General features: G+C 46.2%; 1 protein-coding gene across 1 annotated transcript in view; it reads right to left on the bottom strand.

Moving 5' to 3' along the window:
• Positions 1-23,344, bottom strand: part of SLC9A4 (solute carrier family 9, subfamily A (NHE4, cation proton antiporter 4), member 4) — a 35,536-nt gene that overhangs the window by 11,517 nt on the left and 675 nt on the right. The window contains exon 2 of the mRNA XM_008563285.1: positions 20,835-21,298. Within this exon, the coding sequence (XP_008561507.1) occupies positions 20,835-21,298 (464 nt within the window). The remainder of the gene's footprint in view (positions 1-20,834; positions 21,299-23,344) is intronic.

Below are 23,344 nucleotides of genomic sequence, written 5' to 3'. Positions count from 1 at the left end.
AAGAAAGACTTATGGAAATCCTAAACCAGATTTGCTTAAGAATATATATGCTAAAGTGCAGAAATTTTGAGAAACAAAAGTGCAAAGGAAAACCCCCACGATATCCCACAATCCCTTCCAGAGAAGATCACCATAAATATGTATTATAAATACATCTTTTCCAAGCCTGTCTGTCTATGTACCCTCTGTCTGGCACTGACCATCCATGTGTCTGTCTGATCAGAGCCCCTCAGCCCTCCGACTGCAGGGAGTGAAACCGACCAGTGAGCTGTTGCCCCTTCATTCCAGTGCCCTTCTCAGCTGAGCACAAGTGTGGCAGGTGCACTGAGGTCAGCCTCTTCCTGGAAGTTCAGGACTCCAGGAAGTCCTCAGCCTGATGACTCCTGGTGGGCTTCATAAGCTCTTTGAGAAATGCAGTTCACGTGAGGTCACTCTTCCCTGGGGCCTGCGGCTTCTCCCTGTTCCCTGACTCCCTTCCCATTTGCTCTCGTAGGAGTTTCCCCTAAAAAACCTTTGGCACATCTAATGCCCTCTGGATGTCATAGACGACCTGGACAATATCTATTCACCTGTCTCTCCGTGTATGAGTCCTGTTTAACAAAGCCATGATAATACTGGTCTATTGTTTAAGCAAACTGGAGCATTGTTTCAAGAAATCATTGACAATGGCACAGGGTGCTAATAATTCAGTGCTGATGGCCTGTGTAGTCTGTAGTCTATTGTGCTTCCTGATTTCCATTTTATTGGGGAGGCCCAGAGACCACCCAAGGGGTCCAAGGAGACACTGGGGATTAGTGATGGAGATGGGGCTTGTCTAGGAAGGGCTGGGGGCAGCAGGGCTGGAAGTGAGCTGGAGGACATGGAGGCCTAGCAGCCATAGTGCCGGCTTTTTGGAGGTAGGTGGAACCCCTGGGAGTCATGCTCTGCTGGCTCTCTGGCTTCATTCTGCGGGCAGTAGGGAATCATTGAAGGTTAGAGAGAACCAGATACCCAGAGAGAGACAAGGACACTAAAGGGGAGCCCAATCTCTTGTCCTGGTGGCCCCAGCCTGGGGCCATATTCCAGGAGCAGATGCCAACCTCTCACCTACGCAGCCCCATAGGCTCACATCCGATAACTTCGTATAATGTATGCTATACGAAGTTATTACGACACTGAGGGTTGCGATCCGTTGCCGGACACGGAAAAAGACAAAAGACAAAAAAAAAAAAAAAAAGAAAGAAATCATTGACTGAATAGTTAAAGAAAATATGTGACTTATTTTTTTCAAAATGAATCCAGAAGAACCTTAGCAGTTATATCCTGAGTGAGAGAGTTTGCTTAGTTTGATTTCACTTCCTGCCTGTCCTCGGAGCAATTAACATCTGGTTCTTAGAAGCCCTGGGTATCGCACCTCTGAGTGCAGGGTCACATTCAAAGGAGTGGAGCCGAGATGAGGAGCCACACAGAGTCCCATGAACCTAGAAAGGGCAGGTTTCAATGAGTTAGGTGGGACCTCAGAGTTTATTTGACTCTCAAGGCCAGAGGAAACTCAGAATATGATTGAGACTCAAAGATTGGAATACTGTTGCCACAAACTGAAACTCTTCTCCACAGCTCACCAGATTGTACGTAGCCACTCAGTTCGTTCCAATGGCCTGGGAAAGTCAACTGGGCAGCTCTGTTCCTGACGCTAGTGTGCCTGGCCAGGAAGATGCCACGGCAGTGTCAGAAGCTGAAGTAGTACACATAATTAAGAAGATTACGTTTACAGACACAATCCATATGACTATGTGAAAAACAATTCTTACCTTTCAAAATACCAGGCTCTGGGGATCATTACAGTTGCAAAAGATTCTCTTTGGATTTATTTCAAATCACAATAATTTGTGTGTATTTTTCATATATTGAAGAGAAAAACTCAGCCAATGCTAAATCTTAGAATATCCAAGGTACCATGGAGAACACTGTTACATTTTCCCTCTTCGTTCTTTGTCTCAGGAAATGGTCCTTTGAGTTACCTCCAGCAAGCTCTCCAGAACTCCCAAGATTGTAACAATGGTAGCTCTTTAACTGATACATACATGGTCCGCTGTAAAAGTTTGCAAAGCCCTTTTAACACACAGAAACGCACATGATGACTAAAAGCACCAACCCACCAATCAAGGCTCAGCTGAGCTGGAGTCAAGTCCAAACGTGCTGACATTTTCTCTTATCAACTTTATTGAGGAATAATTTACGTAGGATAAACTGCATGTGAAATGAATGAATTCTTACCATGGAATACATCTACAAGCCCACCACCACGGTCAAGCTGTAGAACAATTACACAAACCCAGAAAAGTTCCTCATTCCTCTTTGATGTTCATCTCTCCCTCTAACTCCAGAAAACCTCTGACCTATTATCTCTATAGATTAATTTGCAATTTATATAAATCAAACACTTGAACTGAAAAGTATAAGCTCTTTATGTCTGGCTTCTTCAGTTCAGCATAATTTTGGGGGCAGTTACCCATGTTGTTGCAGGTATTAGTGGTTATTCTTTTTTATTCCTGAGTAGCGTTCCTGTCTGTGGTTATAGCATCTGATTCATCCATTCACCTGTTAATGGACATTTGCCCTCCCTCCCCCAGGTTTTGGCTATTATAATATCACTGCTATGAACATTCATGAACAAGTCTTTTGTGCAGACCTCTATTTCCATTGCTATTCGGTACATACATACGAGTGGAATGGATAGGTGGTATGAGAGACACATATTAAAGTTTGCAGAAACTGTCACATTGTTTTCCAAATCATTTTACGTTTCCACTAGAAATGCATGAGATTTCCAGTTGCTCCATATCCTTGTCAGCACTTGACGTTGTTTGTCTTTTTTTTTTCCTTTTTGTCTTTTATTCGTGTCCAGCAACGGATCGCAACCCTCAGTGTCGCGCCCACACCGGACCGGGACCGGCCACGGGATCGCAACCCTCAGTGTCGCGCCCACACCGGACCGGGACCGGCCACGGGATCGCAACCCTCAGTGTTGCACCCGCACCTCGCTCAACCAGTAGGCGGGAACCGGTCTGTATGTGGGATCCGAACCCTCGGCGGGAGCGCTGCCACGCTCCCAAGCGGCGCACTGTAGCAGTGCGCCACCGGGCTGGCCCAACGTTGTTTGTCTTTTTTATTCTAGTGGTTTTAATGGGTGTGTAGTGGTATTTCACTGTAGTTTTAATTTGCATTTCCCTAATTATTAATTATTTTGACATATTTCCATGTGTTTATTGGACACTATTATATCATCTTTTATGATGTATCTGTCCAAATCTTGTGCCCATTTTTAGTTGATTTGTTTACATTTTTATCATTGTTATAAAATGCTTTGTATATCCTCTATGTAAGTCCTTTGTGAGACAGATGCATACCGAATAATTTCTCTCATTATGTAGCTTATTTTTTTGTTTACTTAATAGTGCATTTTGAAGACCAAAATTTTTTCTTTTGATAAAACCCAACTTATTATTTTTTCCTTCTTTGTTCATGCTTTTCCTGTCCTTTGACTACCCCAAGGTCATAAAGATTTTGTTCCTAGGTTTTCTTTCAGAAGATTTATAATTTTAGCTTTTACATTTAGTATAAAATTAGACTAAGTTTATTATAAACGATTTTGTTTTAATTTTTAAGTATGGTTTCAGGTAACGGGTGATTTTTATGTTTTTCCACATGGATACCAATCATTTCAGTACCATTTGTGAAAAAGACTTTCCTCTTCCACTAAATTGCCTCAGTTACTTTGCAAAAAAATCAATTGACTATGTATATGTAAGTCTATTCCTGGATTCTCTAATCTCTTCCATAGACTACACATCTATTCTTTAATTAATGTTGTTATTTTTGTTGCATTATTGTAATTACTGTGGCATTATAGTAAGTCTTCAAATAAGTCTTCTACCTTTGTTCTTCTTTAAAAAATTGTCTTGTGGGCTGGCCCGGTAGCGCACTTGGTAGAGTGTGGCGCTTGGGAGCGTGGCGGTGCTCCCGCCGAGGGTTCGGATCCCATATAGAGACCGGTCCGCTCACTGGTTGAGCATGGTGCGGGCGCGACACCAAGGGTTGCGATCCTGTTGCCGGTCGCGGTATGGGCGCGACACCAAGGGTTGAGATCCCGTTACCGGTCACAAAAAAAGACAAAAAGGAAAAAAAAAAATGTCTTGAGTATTCTAGGTCATTTGAGTTTCCCAACCATTTTAGAATCCGTTTTGTCAATTTCTGTTGAAAAACTTTCTCGGGCTTTGGACTGGGATTTTATTGAACCTATAGATCAATTGGAAGAAAACTGACACCGTAACCATGTTGTCTTTTAAACATGTTATTACTTAGGTTTTCTAATTTCTGTCACTAATATTCTATAATATTCAGAGAAAAGTTCTTGCACATCTTTGTTGAACTTTAAGGATTTTTGTTTCATCAGTACTTTTAAACAGAACTTTAATATTTCCTTTTGCCACTAGTAAAGCTTTTAACCACTCATATATTAAAGAGCTATTGATTTTTCTACATTAACCTTATATCCTGTGACCTTGCTAAGTTCACTTGTTAATTATAGTATTTGTTTGATAGGTTTCTGAGGATTTCCTACACAAATAGACACTCACAGATAGACATAAACTCTATTTGCTTGGTAATCTTATTTTTATGGGGGTTTTTTCCCCCTTGCCTAACAAATAGAAGTTTTGAGAGTGTATATCCTTGCCTTGATCCTAATCTTAGGAGGAAAGTGCTTGATATTTAACCTTTAGTATGCTGTTAGTATGATGCATGTTTTTAATAAATATTCTTTACTAGTTTGAAGAAGTTACTTATTCTTCCTAATTCACCAGGAGATTTTATCATAAATGGGTGTTGAATTTTGTCAAATGGTTTTCCACATCTATTAACAAAATCATTTATTCTATTTTCATAATGTTTACATTGATAGATTTTTCCTGATATTTAAAAAACTTGTATTTCTGGTGGGACCATACATGGTCTTGATTTTTTATCTTTTTTATATGTTGCTGAATTTGCTTTGCTAATTTTTTGTTTATGGATTTTTTTGGTCTATATTTATGATGGCTATTACTCTGCAGTTTTCTTTCCTTAAATTACCTTTGCCTAAATTTCTTATCAGGGTAAAGTTGGCTTCATAACGTAGCTGGAAAGTCATCTCTACTTTTCTATTTTTGGAAGAGTTTATGGAAAATAAGTATTATTCCTGCCTTAAGATACAGATAAGGTGTTACATTTTAAATTTCATCATTTATTTCATTATTATTTACTACCATCTTCACTATTGCCTTCCTTTTATTTACTTTGAGTTTACTTTGCTCTACTTTTTCTAGTTTCTTCAGGTAGAACCTTACATCATTGATTTTAGGTCTTTTGGCTCTTTAATATATGCATTTAAAGCTACAAATTTTCCTCTAAGCACATCTTTAAATGCCCCCCACAAATTTTGATATGTTTTATTTTCATAATCATTTAATTAAAAATATTATCCAATTTCCTTTGTGATTTCCTTCTTGAATCATGAAGTGTTTAGAAGTGTGTTATTTAGTTTTCAAATATTGGAATTTTTCTATATGTATTAATTTATTTTTAATTTAATTCTGCATAGACAAAGAATATACTCTGTATACTCTCAAGGCTTCTAAATATGTTGAAACTTCTTTTATGGTCAAATATGTGTTCATTTCTGGTGAGTATGTCTTATGTACTTGAAAGAAAAGTTTGTTTGTAGTAGTTGGGTGTAGTGTAATTGCTATTCTATAAATTTTATAAACAGCAATTAGGACAAAGTGGTCGATCGTGCTCAGATCCTTCATGTCTTGCTGCTGTTTCACTTACTTGTTCTATCATTTCCTAAGAGAAGAGTATTAGAGTCTTCTAGCATGATTGTGGAATTGTCATTTCCTCCCTTTTACTTCATGTATTTTGTTGCACTATCATTAGGTGCGTACAGATGTATGGTTTGTAGGTGCTTCTGACAAATTAACTTTTATCATTATGATCTATCCCTTTTAGCTTTGTAATACTTTCTATCTTTATGTCCATTTTAACCGATACCGCTCTACTGCATCAGCCTTCTTTGCTAACCGCTTACCTGGTGTATGTTTTTGCACCCATTTGCTTTCAACTTATCTGTGTCTTTATAACTTAATTGCATTACTTATAAATAGAATATATTTGGATCTTGCTTTATAATCAGTTCTGATAATCTCTGGCTTTTTTTTTTTTTTTGTCTTTTTCTCTTTTTTCGTGACCGGCAACGGATCACAACCCTCAGTGTCGCGCCCGTACCGGACCGGGACCAGCAATGGGATCGCAACCCTCGGTGTTGCCCCCCCTCCTCGCTCAGCCAGTGAGCGGGAACCGGTCTGTATGTGGGATCCAAACCCTCGGCGGGAGCGCCGCCACGCTTCCCAAGTGGCGCACTGTAGCAGTGCGCCACCAGGCCGGCCCTAATCTCTGGCTTTTAATTGGAGTGTTTAATACATTCACATTTAATGTAAATATTGTTATGATTAGATTTAAATTTACCATATCATTATTTTTCTCTTTTCCCCCTCCGTTCATCCTTCCTTCCTGCATTGATTCTGATTCATTAAATAGTTCTTAGGATTCTATTTTAATTTTATCTATTGGCCATACCTCTCTGCATTATGTTTAGTGGTGCTCCACAATAACATCTTAACTTTTTACAGCATTCTTTGAGTTAACATTATACCACTACACCTAAAAGAAAGAAATCTGATAACCATGTAAGTCCACTAAATGTACTGAGTTTTAACCATCCTTAAAAATGAAAGTGAGAAAGCTCTTTGTTGTCACAATATTAAATCTCATGGATTCTTTTGACATCAATAGATGAGGCCCTAATGATAATTTATTGCATTTTCTATTGGGACCACCAATGCTTCTAGTCAAAATAGTGATGGTCTCCACTGTGCTTATGAATCCTTGGAAGGGTCACTTCTATGACACAGCATCTGAGAAAGGGCAGCTTTGTGAGGCTACATTACTTTCATCATAAGACCTTCACTCAAAGGCAAGAGTAGACAGACTCTCAAGAAGCCTCTTTACTGACTGCAGATTGTGGAGTATCTGAGGCAAAACTCTCTGCACAGTTATGAGCTGTGGTAATTATCTTTGCTCAGAAGCATGGAGATAATTGACTAGGTGTGGATGAATAGAAAAATACTATGAGATCGATTAGTGGATGATAAAGGACCATGAAGAACTATGAGTTTTGAGAACACAAAATTTGTGAATAATAGAAAGCAAAAGGAAGGTAAAGATAATTCAGTAAATGATGTGGAAGCTAATTAGAGTGGGAAGAGAAATAATTCCTCTAAGCACATCTTTAAATGTCCCCCACAAATTTTGGTATGTTTTATTTTCATAATCATTTAATTAAAAATATTATCTAATTTCCTTGCCGGTCCCTGGTCCGGTACGGGGGCAACACTGAGCGTTGCGATCCGTTGCCGGACACGTAAAAAGACAAAAGACAAAAAAAAAAAAAAATGAAAGTGAGAAAGCTCTTTGTTGTCACAATATCAAATCTCATGGATTCTTCTGGCATCCATAGATGAGGCCCTAATGATAATTCGTTGCATTTTCTATTGTGACCACCAATGCTTCTAGTCAAACTAGTGATGGTCTCCACTGTGCTTATGAATCCTTGAAAGGGCCACTTCTATGACACAGCATCTGAGAAAGGGCAGCTTTGTGCGGCTACATTATGTTCATCGTGAGACCTTCACTCAAAGGCAAGAGTGGACAGACTCTCAGGAAGCCTCTTTATTGACCGCGGATCGTGAAGTATCTGAGGTAAAACTCTCTGCACAGTTATGAGCTGTGGTAATGATCTTTTCTCAGAAGCATGGAGATAATTGACTAGGTGTGGATGAATAGAAAAATACCATGAGATCGATTAATGGAGGATAAAGGACCATGAAGAACCAAGAGTTTTGAGAACACAAAATTTGTGAATAATAGAAAGCAAAAGGAAGGAAAAGATAATTCAGTAAATGATGTGGAGGCTAATTAGAGTAGGAAGAGAAATTAAAAGATCTATTAAAAAGCAGCAGAGTGTAAGCAAGTGAACAAATTCATTCATGGTGGGGCTCTGGAGTGACAGATGTGACACTTTTCAGCGCTGTCTACCCAGTATCTCTTTCCCTTCTAAGCATCTTACAGGATGGCACTTCCAGCCTCTTTGAGGCTGGTTATCACCACATGACTGTACCTGATCAAGTTGTGAGTTTGAGAGAGTTTTGAGCAGAAGTGATGGCGTACGTCATTTCTGGGATGGGACATTTACTTGCTGAGGGTAAGACCCTCTAGAAACCTCTCCTCCCTCTGGCACAGTGACTAGCAATATTTAATATGGGAGCTTATCTATAAGCCCAGGATCTTGGGTAACTATTATGAAGAGAGAGCCCTGCCAACCAGTGAAAGACAAGTAGTATGAGCAAGAAATGACCCTTTATTGTTTTAGGCCATGTAGACTTGGAGGGATGTTTATTACCACAGCAGAACATAGTCCATCCTGACGGTAAGGGCATGCATTCTTGCTTCTGAAATCCCTAAAACCAGCTCAGTTCTAATCGAAGACTTCATAAAGCACTTCCTATTCCTGGGTTCCTGAAGGGTCACCTTGGGTTGAATTGTGTCCCCCAAAATTCATATGTTGAAGTCTATTACTTCAGAACATGACTGTATTTGGAGATAAGCTCTTTAAAGAAATAATTAATATAAAATGAGGTCACAAAAGTGGGTCCTAATACAATGGGACTAGTGTCCTTATAAGAAGAGGAAGAGACACCAGGGATGCACATGTGCAGAGGACACAGCGAGAAGGCAGCTGTCCGCAAGCCAAGGAGAGAGGCCTCACCAGGAACAAACCCTTCAGCACCTTGATCTTAGACTTTTACCCTCCAGAACTTTGAGAAAATAAGTGTCTGTTTAAGCCTCCCAGTCTGTGGTATTCCATAATGGCAGCCCTAGCAGACTAATACAGGATCCATGTCTTCTTTATCGCCTATGTATCTTTATAATTAATCCCATTGCTTGAGCTTGCCATACACTCAGTTGTTACAAACAAAAAGCCTAATTAATTGCTGGCCCTATATAAAAAAAGCATTATCAGTTCAGAGTCACAACACACTACTGTAAAAATGATCTTTACTGCATGCCAGATATTGGAAAGGTACAAAGAATATAATGAAGAATTGTACCCATCAACCTTGCCCAAAAAACTAAATAATGAATCCAGTTAACTTTCTAGTCTGCATTAAGGGGCACTGGCACACGAAACTCCATCATAGGGCACTTTCTGGACAACCACTTGCTCTGACCACTAAAGGAAATCAACTAAAACCAGCAATTGCCTGGCAAACACTGCATAATGATGCAAAGACAGAAGAGAGAAAGCTCTTCTACCTCACTCCTAAAGGAGGAAAAAGAAGACCTGCAGCCTGGGGTAGGGGAGTTAAATACGGTGTTTACCACCCTCCTGAGGCTGGTATTCTTGCACATTCATTGCTTAAAACCTCAGAGAGTAGAGGCTGAGTTGGTGAACTGAATGGATGTCAGAAAATTTAAGAAGGAAGAGAGGGAAGTGTGAGTGGCAGGATTTTGTTGACTTAAGGCACAGCAAAGTCCCTCTAAGCAAGTCTTTCAATTTAAAGAGTTTGAAAATCCTTCTGAGTTGAAGACAGATGGAGGATTGTCCCGGGTCATAGCTGCAATTACCACCTACTTCTCAATGACTCTCCCATGTGCATCTTGTTTGATTTCTCCTCCACACTCTAGACTCCTATTTCTAAAACCGTTGAACAAGTCCTTCCAATGGCCTGAAGGTATCTCAAACTCCGCAGTTCAGAACTGACCTCACAGTAACCGTCTACCCCCACCGACACCTGTCCCTCACCCAGGATGCTGTCCAAGAAACTGCCCAAGCCCAGCACCCCTCAGTTCATGCAAATCTTTCCCGCCCTCATCTCCTGCACCAACTTGGACTGAGTGCCCATGGGACTACCCTTCACCACCTGGTGTTCGTGCACCTATAGAATGTGAAAAGCAATCTAAAGAGTATTTAACCTCAAAAATGTATTAACTATAAAAGTGAATATCAGTTGTGACCAGTAGATTTATGTTCCCTGAAGACTAGCTGGGAGATTTGCTTCTACTTAGAAGACAGTTGCTCTGGGTTAGTGAAAGTGTCTGACAGTGAGTAGTTGATCAGGAATACTTTCGATGGATGGGTGGATGAATAATTAGGACTCAGGGGACCTCTGGTTCCACCAAACGTGACTGGACTTCATCTTTATACAGGATTTGGAAGTCATGGCCTCTCAGTTTTCCCCAGTGGTATCAGTCTATTATTCACTAACAACCGCAGCTGATCCTGGGTGGTGATGAGTAAAACATGGATTACCACGGCCTGGTGGCAGAATCAGCTGCTTCCAACCTCCCCCATCACCGGGATCTGATGCTACAAAGCAGGCCCATGCAGCAGGTTCTGCTGGGTGTCGTCCACTTACGTCATCACTGCAGAAGCCATAGGGAAACTATGTGTCAACCAGCACCTCCCAAACAGCCAGCCCATGGGGCTTTTCACAGGACGTGGAGCGTATTTTCCATGGAGCAGCCAACACACCCCACAGACCCTTGTGAAAGCACGCACATGGGTTGTTGGCGGTGGGGCATCTGCTGAGACTGCGGAACTAGGAAGCTCTGGGCTGTGCTTGGAGTTCTAGCTTTCCTCCCAAGTTGGGGAGCTCCACGAATGTACTGTGTAAAGTTCTTAGAACGCTCTATGGCCTGAAAGGGTTAATAAAAAAATTACAGAAGGGTAAGTAGGCCCACGGTTGTAGGTTGGGAAGAATAATTTACAAATGAAAAGAAACGGTCAGAGGCTCATAGCCTGCGGCTCCTCACAGGCAGGGCAAAGTGGGCTTGTTGTTGCATCCCTGCAGGTCCTCAGCACAGTGGGCGAGACGTGCGTGGTCATCAGGGGCATTAAAAGAGCTGCTGTGCACGCCGCGCTGCCCCCATTCTGATTATTCCCTAAGGAGCTAAAGAGAGACGCTTTTCTCCCTGAGTGTTGGTTTTCCAAATCCATTTTCAGAGCTGCTCCACCCCTACCTCCCGACGAAGAAAGGACAGCTCGAGAAGCAGCGGCGCTTTGTTCTTGCACTTGTGAACTGGACTTATTCCTAAACACCTCTAAGTGGATCACAGTGCAGGCCGGTTAAATACCAGTTTGTACAACTCAAACTTCAACCTTTCTGTTTCTTCAACAGAGGAAAACGAACCAAACAAGTGTTCAAGAATCAAATTTGAAAACGGGCAATCAAGTGATAGTTGCAGTGCCCGTCCTCACCCCGCATCGCTCAGCACGTCTCCCAGGAATAACCCACACCTAAGGCACAGGTCTTCCAGGCGGCTGGTGAAAGCGCGTATCTGCAGCTTAGACGCTGGCCACGCAGGAGGTAAAGGTGGCATCTAACCGCGGACGGTTACCTGTCAGATTTGCCTCCTCCATGTTGGTGACCCTCTGTCCCCTTCCACACGCTCCTGCACTTGCTGGGTCCTCACCTGAGCTGCTCCTTCCTGCTCCTCTCTTCTCCCAGCTCCTCCCACCTCTGCAACCTGGTCTGAGTTTCACCTCAAGGTATTTGGTTGCAGCATCTCTCCGTCTCTCTCTCTCTCTCTCTCTGTCGGTCTCTCTCTCTCTCTCTCTGTCTCTCTCTGTCTCCCTCTGTCTCTCTCTCTCACACACACACACACACACACACACAGACACACCCTGCCACATGTCACACTGCCAGAGGCAGCTGTAGGCTGAAGAGATGCTTGCCAGGCAAACCTCCAAATATTCTGGCTGAAAGCGCATGTCTGAAGGCGAGCACATGGATCATGGGCTGGGTGGGCACCAGACTCTTGCCCTCAGCCCACAGTGGGTCAGATGCAGCCCCAGGGGAGACACCTCACAAACTGTGGCACTTGATGAGATTTTGCAAGGTGGCAAGTTTCACTACCCGGGCATCTGAAGCCACAACCCAAGGCTGCCTGAGGCTGAGGCCTTATCCTCATGACTGCACCTGCCTGACCAAAACTGAGAAGATACTCTTTCTCATCCGGCATATGGGAAGAGCACGGACACATTTACTTGTCACCTACTATGTGCCAGGCATTTGGGCGACATTGCACGTCCTCCTCACAACCATCCTCAGAGGTTGTATTAATCGTTCCCACTTACACATGAGGAAACTGAGGCACAAAAGGGTTGAGTCACTTGCTTGAGTTTGCAGGTCCACATTTCCCTGATACACTGAGCCCCTTCATTCCTGGCCAGAGGAAACGTGTGCTTGCGAAGTTATCTCCTCTCGCCTCCTATCCTTGGTATCTAAATAAAATGGAAGAAAATAAGAAAATAAAAAGAGGACAAAGAAAACTTGCCTACTCTCCCCTCAAGATTCTGCTCAAGTTTGTGCAGAGCTCGTCTCTAGGAAAAGGTGAAACTGTGGAGTCCAGACAGACAGACAAGCCAGCGTGGGCTCCCGTAGGGTGACAGGAGACCTCCGAGGCTCAGAAGCTCTCGTGCAGGTCCACGTCGATGAATAACGCCACCCCCTCAAAGACGGTGTTCACGCTGGACCAGGGGCTATTTTAAGTGCTTTATGTGCATCACTCAGTTTAACCTCACACAACTCTGTCTTCATCTTACAGAAAGGGAACTGAGGCCCAGAGTGGTTAAGCGACTCACCTAAAGTCACACGGCCTGCAAGCAGTGGAGGCAGGACCTGCACTGGGCATGTGGCCTCCCTGTCCAAGCCCTAGGCCATGCTTTCTTCCTCCTCAGTGAGAGGTAATGGAGTTAGGACCCCTTCTGAGGCAGGAAAATATAAACCAGAAAGAACCATGAAAGAAAACTCGCACTCAGATATACGCTTTTGATCTTTCCATGAACGGGCCTGATGTGCAGTGTGGACAAGGGACAGGTGCACCAGCAGGTGTGGGGAGGAGGACACTGGGTCTCATCTCTGTGCCACACCTGCCCCTGGCTTCGTCCCACCCCTAGCATTAGGCTCAGGGAGCGATGCTGAAGTGTGGAGGTGGCAGTTTTTCTGAGGGAAAACACCCCATTTCGCTCATAGCTTCCTGGACAGATCCATATTCCAAGGCGGCATCAGTGTCAGGGTCAGGGAAGGAGGCTGTGGTCCCTGGAGACCCACCCGGCCAGAGCAGCAGGCCACCCCGGGCACGCGCAGCCCCTGCTCGGCCTCTCCTGGTGCCATCGCTGGCTCCCTCCTTCGCTCATCCGCTTCTACAGCACTCGTTCCTGCAGCGCAGTCGCTCCTCTGACCCCTGCAGTGCCCGGGGCTGGGTGCGGGAGGGAAGGGCTGGGTGCGGGAGGGAAGGGCTGGGAGGGAGATCGAGAGGCCGCGGCAGCAGTTCGGCTGATGCAGGGACGAGCAGAGAAGAAGAGGAGAGGGCGTTGGCAGCCTCGCAGAGGGCTTGGGAAATGCAGGATGTAACGTTTGCAAAAAGAAGGCGTCACCAACGAGGGGCGAGCTGCAGACTGAACGGAAGACAAAAGGTCTCCGCTGGGGACTGGCTCCTGACCGCCGCAGTGCACGGGAGTTACTGGCTGACAAGGCAGGGGAGGACAGCTGCTCACGCCACCGTCTGGGTACCGAGCCCCAGGGAATAAGTTCTATGCAGTAGACAAATGGCTTCTCCAAGATCTGTGTCTTCACAACAACAACAGCCAAGAGGACATGTAGGCACAGGGAGACCTGGCAACTCACCCGACAGGCCCAAAGGGACGGGACAGTCGGAGCCCGGGACGTACCTGCTTTTACCTACCGCACACTGTCCCTTCACAAAACGGGTACAACAGCCCCTACGTCCCTGACCGTAGTGAGGTTTGAAGAAGGGACAGTCCATGAAGCACCCGTCATGGTGACCGTCCCAGGCCAGGGCGCAGGACGTGCAGCTCCCTCCCTCTAGCACCCACTCAGCCACCTGCCCCGAGAGAGGGACTGAGGCAGCAAGACACCAAACGAGGACATGCTCCGAGAGAGGGACTGAGGCAGCAAGACACCAAACGAGGACATGCTCCGAGAGAGGGACTGAGGCAGCAAGACACCAAACGAGGACATGCTCCGAGAGAGGGACTGAGGCAGCAAGACACCAAACGAGGACATGCTCCGAGAGAGGGACTGAGGCAGCAAGACACCAAACGAGGACATGCTCCGAGAGAGGGACTGAGGCAGCAAGACACCAAACGAGGACATGCTCCGAGAGGCACGGGAGTTACTGGCTGACAAGGCAGCGGAGGACAGCTGCTCACGCCACCGTCTGGGTACCGAGCCGCAGGGAATAAGTTCTATGCAGTAGACAAATGGCTTCTCCAAGATCTGTGTCTTCACAACAACAACAGCCACGAGGACATGTAGGCACAGGGAGACCTGGCAACTCACCCAACAGGCCCAAAGGGACGGGACAGTCGGAGCCCGGGGCGTACCTGCTTTTAACTACCGCACACTGTCCCTTCACAAAACGGGTACAACAGCCCCTACGTCCCTGACCGTAGTGAGGTTTGAAGAAGGGACAGTCCATGAAGCACCCGTCATGGTGACCGTCCCAGGCCAGGGCGCAGGACGTGCAGCTCCCTCCCTCTAGCACCCACTCAGCCACCTGCCCCGAGAGAGGGACTGAGGCAGCAAGACACCAAACGAGGACATGCTCCGAGAGAGGGACTGAGGCAGCAAGACACCAAACGAGGACGTCGCCAGAGGAAGGCGCCAAACAAGAGCGAAAGCAGGGGGCAGGGGCGGAGGCTGAAGGGACAGCTGGAGTGGCAGCAAGGAGCAGAGAGACTGGAGCCCGCGGCCTGTGTGACAGTCCCAGCCTACTCTGCTGGCCCCTGGGACCTCTCGGACGACATGGGGGTGATAAAAGCCTGGTGGCATCAGCTTGTTGCTTATTCAGCAAGCTGATCCAGGAAAGCCAGGGAGGGAAACGCGTACAAGTACAGTCTTCCCTGTACAAAGGAGCCGCACGCGGTGCTCATGGAGGTGACAGCGGCACTCGGGAGGGCTCAGTCCAGGAGGCGAGTGTGGGTTTCCAGGGACCCACAGCAAGGGGAGCCTCAGAGCAGGTCCGCGTCTTGCCTCGAGCTGCACGTGGGCATCGGCTGAGCCCAGCTCCGCTGTGGACACACAGCCCCAGCTCCGCTGACTGGGCCCAGTCCAGTCTCCTCAGCGTCACACGTGGCTTCTCTCCTGTCCCTCCCAGCCCCAGAAGGGAAAATTCAAAAGGTAAGAAAAAAAGGAAAAAGACTGAAAGGAGGCAGAGCTGAGCGCCCACGTCTGCTCTGTCGTGGACCAGGCGGGGTGCCCTTGTTCAGGTTATTATAACTCCCTTTGCCTGGTTTCCTTCATCTGTGAGGCTGGCGTGTCCCTTCATGCCTCGTAGTAAGTCCTAAGGATTTAATAAAATAATAAATACAGTAACGACCCACACGAGGCCTGGATACGGTAGCTTTCTTCCTGCCGTAACTTTGGCCACGTGATTCAACTGGGGACACTGGTGATTGTCATTTTTTTTGCACTCTTAGAAACATCCTTTTTAAAAGATAAAAATTAAACTTGCATACATCACGTGGTGCAGCCTGATGTTTCATGTGCACACACATAGTGAACGATTACTGCAGTTAGCTCATTAACATACACATCTCCCTGCATTGTACCAGTTTTCTTTCCTTGGGTGGTGAGAGCACCTGACATTCGCTGCCTTTGCAAATTTCCAGTCTACAGGACGGTATTGGGTGTCATGTTGAAGCTATTTGGATTTTGTCTCTGCCCCCTTTGCTGACCATCCAGGGCATGTTCTGGTGATGAGAGACATCACCTGACATTTCAGCAAGAGGGAAAAGTCAGAGGGACAAAAGACCGTGGAGAATCAGGGTCACTGGTATTTTGACTGCTCTGGAGCAGCTCCTTCTCTTTGGTGAGCAGGCAGCTCTTCAGTGGATACAGATCTGCAGAGTTGTCACATGGAACCCACAATCACAGGCCGCCTTCTCCATGACTCGGACTTTCTGCTGAGAAAGCATCCCTGTGACTGCTGCCCCCGGGAAGGCTCCTTCCCCAATGAAAGGGTGAGTTCAAGGCCCTTAGCTCAAAATACAACTGGACGGCAGAAAGTACCAGTTGCTTTCAAGCTGCTTTCTAAATCTGGACCTGGGGCTTCTCTGGTTTCACTTAGGGTCACAGCAGTGCCACAGCACAGCACATACTTAATACTCCCTGTGCTGTGGGTGACCACAGAGTGACTGGGAGTGACGTGTGGGCAACCCCACCAGAGCCAATGCAACAGCGGCTTTGCCCAGTGGAGGTCACAGCAGTGGTCTCAGCAGATGCTCTGGGCACTTGAAAATTATCATTTTATTTTGAAATGATCATTGTGAAAAAATGTCTATGTGGAAGCAATTAAACTTTGAAAAAGTCAAACAAATGTTGCTAGCAAAGAAATCACAACCACGCTGCAACTGGCTCTGGAGGAGAAATGTGGAGAGAACTCAGGCTCTTGAGCTCAGCGCAGCGGCGTGGAGTCAGCAGAGACACACGCTTTCACTGGAAGTTGATAAAGACTATTTCTTGGCAAGAATTTTTGCCAGGATCATATAGTGGAGTTCCCAATGAAGAAACTGTGTGTTCTGAGGAAACGAAAGAGGTGGTATTTCCAATTGGTTTCTAGACCTCTCTGATAATGTGTGAAGGAGAGGTTGAACGGTTGCCTCTGTATGGGCTGACAGGGTGGCCCTGATGCTGTCACAGACGGACGATCTCAAGGGCACCGCCAGTGCTGGGGTGAGAGTAAGCGAGCAACGCTGGAGAACGTGGATGCAAGCGAGACGAGGTCATCTCTGGAGATGAGCACGTCATGGTGCAGGGGCTCGTTAGGACAGGGAGTGGAGTCCCAGACGAGGCCACTTACTCCATTGTGCCCAAACAGAAAGTGTGCAAGAATCTACAGGAAGAAGGGGCGAGGGGGATCTCCAAGACCAGCCTAGCCCGGTCTGCAAGGACAGGTGTACACTCGTTGTTCCAGGCATATCACCATTTGAGGTCAAGACACATCAGTTCTCTCAACCTAAAGGCGAGAAATCACTAGTTCTCAAACTTCAACAATCATCCAAGGTGCTCCTTAAAAATATAGATTCCCAGGCTGTGCTCCCAGACAGTCAGAATGAGGGAGTCTGGGATGGGGTTTGGATGCCTGAATACGCATCAAGCCCAGCAGGTGATTCTTAGGCACGAAATATCTGAATCCTGTAGCACTCTGGAACCCAGGCTACCCCGGCAGCTTTCTGACAACCTGGCTTTTTTGTGAAGCTTGCCCAGAAGGGCAGAACGTGCAGGCCTGAGGACTCTAGTGTCTTCTTTACAGGAAGGGATTCTCATCTCAGATAAATAACCTGACTTCTGGCTTCCTGGAAGTTGATAAAGACTATTTCTTGGCAAGGATTTTTGCCAAGATCATATAGTGGAGTTCCCAATGAAGAAACAGTGTGTTCTGTGGAAATGAAAGAGGTGGTATTTCAAATTGGTTTCTAGACCTCTCTGATAATTTGTGAAGGAGAGGTTGAATGGTTGCCTCTGTGCAGGCTGACGGGGTGGCCCTGATGCTGTCACAGATGGACGCTCTCAAGGGCACCGCCAGTGGTGGGGTGAGAGTAAGCGAGCAACGCTGGAGAACGTGGATGCGAGCGAGACGACGTCATCTCTGGAGATGAGCACGTCATGGCGCAGGGGCTCCTTAGGAGAGGGAGTGGAGTCCCAGACGAGGCCACTTACTCCATTGTGCCCAAACAGAAAGTGTGCAAGTATCTACAGAAGGGGCGAGGGGGATCTCCGAGACCAACCTAGCCCGGTCTGCAAGGACAGGTGTGCACTCGTTCCAGGTATATCACCATTTGAGGTCAAGACACATCAGTTCTCTCAACCTAAAGGCAATAAATCAGTAGTTCTCAAACTTCAACAATCATCAGAGGTGCTCCTTAAAAATATAGATTCCCAGGCTCTGCTCCCATACAGTCAGAACGAGGGAGTCTGGGATGGGGTTTGGATGCCTGAATATGCACCAAGCCCAGCAGGTGATTCTGAGGCATGAAATATCTGAATCCTACAGCACTCTGGAACCCAGGCTCCCCTGGCAGCTTTCTGACAACCTGGCTTTTTTCTGAAGCTTGCTCAGAAGGGCAGAATGTGCAGGCCTGAGGACTCTAGTGTCTTCTTTACAGGAAGGGATTCTCATCACAAATAAATAACCTGACTTCTGGCTTCGTGTATGGGTCTCCTTCATTTGCTGAATCTACCCAGATATTTCAGACTATTTTTCAAGATCTTTTTCCTTTCTGTACTATTTTTGCAAAAAGTTTTCACAAAAAAATATTGCATGCCAGATGAATTAAATAGTTAACTGTAAAAGGAAGGAAAATGAAAAACATAATGTTTGCATGCTCTTTGGTTAGGCACAATCCCTGAAAGCAAAATATGAAAACCAGGAGCAATAAAAGAGTACATTAGTAGGTTTGAGTATGTAAAAGTTTAAAAGTTTTATAGGATAAAAGACACCATAATCTAAAAAGTTTAACTGACCAAATGGGAGAGAATATTTGGTTTTTCTGTAATAGTCAAAGTTTTAAAATTTACATAATTTGATGACTTTCTACAAATCAAGTTTAAAAAAAAAAAAGGCAAGTGGCCCCAAAGCAAAATGGTCAAGATGCTATGCAACAATTGAGACATATTTATATTAAAAACTTACATATTGCTTACCAAAATTTTATTTGTAAATTTAATCTAAAAATTACGGACATTAAAAAAAATCTCTCAACCCTGAGAGGACATGAACTTCCAACTCATACAGCATGAGAAACACTAACGATCCACAATCTTTGAAAATATGCTGAATATGATCATGAAAATGAAAACAAACATGAGACAGCTTTTTTAACTCACTACATTGGAAACCATTAAGAAAACAATGTCCCTTGTCATCATGGATACAAGAAAATATGCACTTGATACCCTATGGAAGTGCACTGATAAAGACTTTCTAAAAAATCTTGGCAGCAGTTTGGCAGTCCTAAAACTGAGATCCAATATTATGTGCTACCCTGACATGTGGCAAAACCAGAAAGGCCTTGAATGGCCTAACCCAAGTTCCCATCCTGCAACAAGGTCCCCTCGCCAAACCAGCCTCCTTACCAAGGGGACCAGGCGCACATCCTGCTTGTAACCGAGGAGAGGGTTTAGTTCCCTGCCAGCCTGTGGAATCATCCAGACACGTCCGTCACACCCTCCTGGGAGAGCAGGAGTCACCTCACCCTCTTGCTACTACAAAGCCTCACCTCACCCTCTTGCTACTCCCACAGCGCCTGGTTCTTCACTTTGTTCCCGTGCGCAGCCCCTGGGTGACCCTGTGTGGCATGCAGTGTCTTCCTCCCCTAAGCTGTGAGCATATGTGAGTAATAATCTGCTGTCAGTCTCATCTGTCCAGTGTCATGTGTTCAGCCATTCCCACAACACTAGGGTGAGAATCTCTTATTCATCAATAGGGTGAATATAAGTGATTATAACAGTATCTTTCAAAATTAAATATACATACTTTTTAACATGGAAATTTTACTTCTAAGACTATATCCCAAATAAACACTCACAAGTGCAAGAAAAGAAAATCTGAACAAAGAAGAATATTCACTGAAACATTGTCTGTAGGCGTGAAAAATTTAGAATAACCTGAACAACCATCCATCAGGAAATGGTTAAATAAGTTATAGTAAAGAATCTATAAAATACTACACAAGAGCTGCAAAGACGTAGGAAGAATTCCAAGAATTGTTGCATCAAAGCTATAGGTATAATATAATCCCACCAATTTATGTAAAATATATGTCCATCTACATCTACATATGTTCGTGCATATAATAAAGACTTGGGGGACAAACACCAGAGTAATCAAAGTGGCTGCCACTTCCATGCAGAGTGAGGAGAAGGCACGCGGAGGCCTTTGTGTCTATGCTGTATAACTTTACCCTGTTGGAATCTTTTGCAATGAAAATGCATTCTGGTATCACTTATGTGATGTTACATAATTTTAAGAAAACAAAAGCACATGAAAGTACACACAAAAGTCTTATAGACTCATAAATGGTGAAGGTTTGTAGTTGTTAATGCAGCTGAGCCACAGGACTGGCTAGTCCTGAAGACTTCCGCACCCCCAGCCTCCAGACAGCTCCGGAGCCTTCATGCTGCGTGGTCACCCAGCCTGCCAGTCCTTCTCAGCTTGTGCCCAGAAGGACCCCAACAGAAAAATGCCTGCTCATATTTTACACAGGAGTCATGCACTCGAGTGATATATAAGTTAACCCATTTTTGCAAATCCTCTGTCATCTCTTCCCTGACCCCTACCTTTTATTTAACTTCATCTATTGCAGCATGTTCAAAAAAAAAATTATAAAGGGAGTGGGGGTGACAGAAACCCAAGCTTCTGCTTTTGCTAGTGTGAACGCCCAAAGGGGCCGTTCGCAATGGTTTCTGCTTGCTAAGTGCGGAATCAGATGTAACTAAGGAACTGTGCAGCCCTTTCCACTCATGAGCTCATGAGCAGCGTCACTGAGCAGCTGTGTCCACCGCGCAGACCCTCAGGAAAGTCGCCGGCCCTGGGGCCACCAGCACGGCCGAAGCCCACCCGGCGCTGCAGCCGCCGAGTCACACTCGGGCCCCGTGTCCCCGCGGGCTCACCACGCTGACGCCGTCATTGAGCAGGGACTCCCCGAAGATCATCACGTGCAGCTGCTCATCCACGCGCGCCTCCTCGAACACGGCCAGCACGGCCACCGGGTCCACAGCCGACATCAGGCTGCCGAACACCAGGCTCTGCAGCAGCGTCACGTCGCGCAGCCCGAAGGCCGCCACCTGGCAGACGGCGTAGAGCGAGAGGCCGATGCCCAGGGCGCTGATCAGGGCCCCCAGCCCTGCCCACCACAGGATGCAGCCGATGTTCTTGAAGAAGGGCCGCGTGGGCATGAAGTAGCCGCCCTCCAGCACGAGGGGCGGGAGCAGGTACAGGAAGTAGACGCTCGTGTCCATGACCGGAGGCGACGCGTGGTCGGTGCCGAAGATGACGGCGCCCACCAGCGCGCCCACGAGGATGAGCAGGCAGCTCTCGGGCACCAGGCGCGGCAGCCCGCGGTGCAGACGGAAGCCTGGGGAGGAACGAGGGCGCCCGTGAGAGGCCTGCCCGGGGGACGCTGCTGCTGCCCGCGGGCTGCGAGCGCCCCGTCGGCAGCAGCGACTGCACGTGCTGCGGGGCTGGGGGGCATCGGGCATCCACGTGCAGCCCAGCGCGGGGTACGGAATCGCCCCCAGCCAGCTGTCCCTTCCCCTTCCTCCTTCCTGCCTTCCCCATCTCACAGGGCTCCGGGAGGGCACACGAGGTCAAACGGCAAAGAGGGGAAACTGAGGCACTCACGCAAACCCGGCTAGAAAGCTCACGCAGGGTCGGTCAGTCAACTAAACCTCGTCTAGGTCCAAACTCAACTTACCGTTCCCCTCTTTGCCAAAAACACACACAGAAATTAAAAGCCCCTTCTTTGTCTCCCTTATTTAGCCAATGACATTGCCACAGAAGAGGGAAATCAGGTCACATTCTGTGAGGTACCCTCCACCTCCTTTGCCCCTTCGTGCAATCAGCTACATGTTTCCTCAGTCACGACTGTCATTAGCTGTCCCCAAAGCCCACCCCCTCCTCTCCATTTCTATGGCCACTGCCTTTATTGAGGGTCTCACCATTTCTCGTTGTCATCATTGCGTTGTCCTCCTGACCTCCAATCTCACCCTCAACCACCACAGCCCCAAGCCATTCCACACTCTCCTGCCAGATGGTTTTTCTATGCTCTGTGTGTCCAGTTGTCTCAGTCCCCACCCGAGACTGTGAAGACACACAAAGCATCTCCTGGGGTTTCCACTAAGGACACCAGTTAAACAGCCCCGTGCAGAGGCTGAACCCCTGCTAGCAGGGGGAGGTAGAAGTCCTGAGAAGCACACTTCACCGCTGCTCCCGCTGTCGATGAGGTTGTAGAAACGAGACATGCACAAACGAGAGGACACAAGCACATGACATGTAAGTATGCACAGAAGTGCATATTAAAAATGCCAACAAATCTGGTTAGAGACCAGGGCTCAGCAGGTCACCACGGGCCCTTTCCACGTCTCTCCCACACACTCTGTCTTACTTCTACATATTCTAAATTACAGCCGCCCAAATGCCTTTTCAGTCTGCAGGTCTCCTTTCTTATCTTCTCGCTCTAATATCACTGCTTAGACTGTTCTTTCCTTCGTTTACTCGGGTTGTCCATTTCTTGACCTGTTTCGGTTCTGCTCAGCCTTTAAGCTTTTTCCAACATCCTCCCGAGGAAATATACCTTCCTCTGAATGATCAGAACAATTTGTCTGCACCTGCCTAATAACAATGTCTAATACCTTCCTCTGAATGATCAGAACAACTTATCTATACCTGTCTAGTAATAATTTATCTGTCTCTGTTTAATAACAATACCCTGTCTACTAGTTTTTGTGTGTGACTCGTCTCCACTCTTAATCTCTAAATTCTCTAAACTTGAGCAGAATGATTTACATCTTATATCTCCCCAAAGTGCTTAGCGAGGTTTCCTGTTCATAACAGCTTATTTGCTGAAAGAACCTGTAAGTGTGTAAGGGAAATGAATACACAGGTCAAATGTTCATCAGAGAAGTTTTTACGTGGGAAGAAACTGAACGGGCTCTTTGAGAATGACGAGGATTTACGTTGCTGGATAACAGAACAGGAGACATCTGAGCTGGGGAGAACTGCAAGAGCCGAAGGACAGAGGCAGGAATGGCCCAGCCAGAGATTTTTGACTGTTGAGGAGATCCACCTGGATCAAAAAAATTCAAATTTTGAGTTGGGAAGAGGATTGGGAGAAGAGTTGGAAGATGATTTTGAGCCAAACAATGGAGGGCCTAGAATTGAAAGCTAAGGACGGTAGCTTCCTCCCATAGCCAGAGGGCCAGCGAACGTCTCCTTAGGGATGTTCGGGTTCAGCCATCCAAAGAGGACAGGAATTTCCCTGGCTGCAGCTGCCTGCTTCTCTGTTCATTACAAGCAGGCAGGTCAATACACTGGAGTATAATTATCATCAGGGGACCTCAGCCCCACCCCCACCTCTGTCTCACTGACTTCAAGGCCAGCGTAAGGCTTCCACCTAGAGCCC

This window comes from Galeopterus variegatus, unplaced genomic scaffold (genome assembly GCF_000696425.1).
Source record: "Galeopterus variegatus unplaced genomic scaffold, G_variegatus-3.0.2 Scaffold13095, whole genome shotgun sequence".
Lineage (NCBI taxonomy): Eukaryota > Metazoa > Chordata > Mammalia > Dermoptera > Cynocephalidae > Galeopterus > Galeopterus variegatus.
Note: the sequence above shows the minus strand (reverse complement) of the source record. Positions and strands in the feature narration are given on the sequence as shown.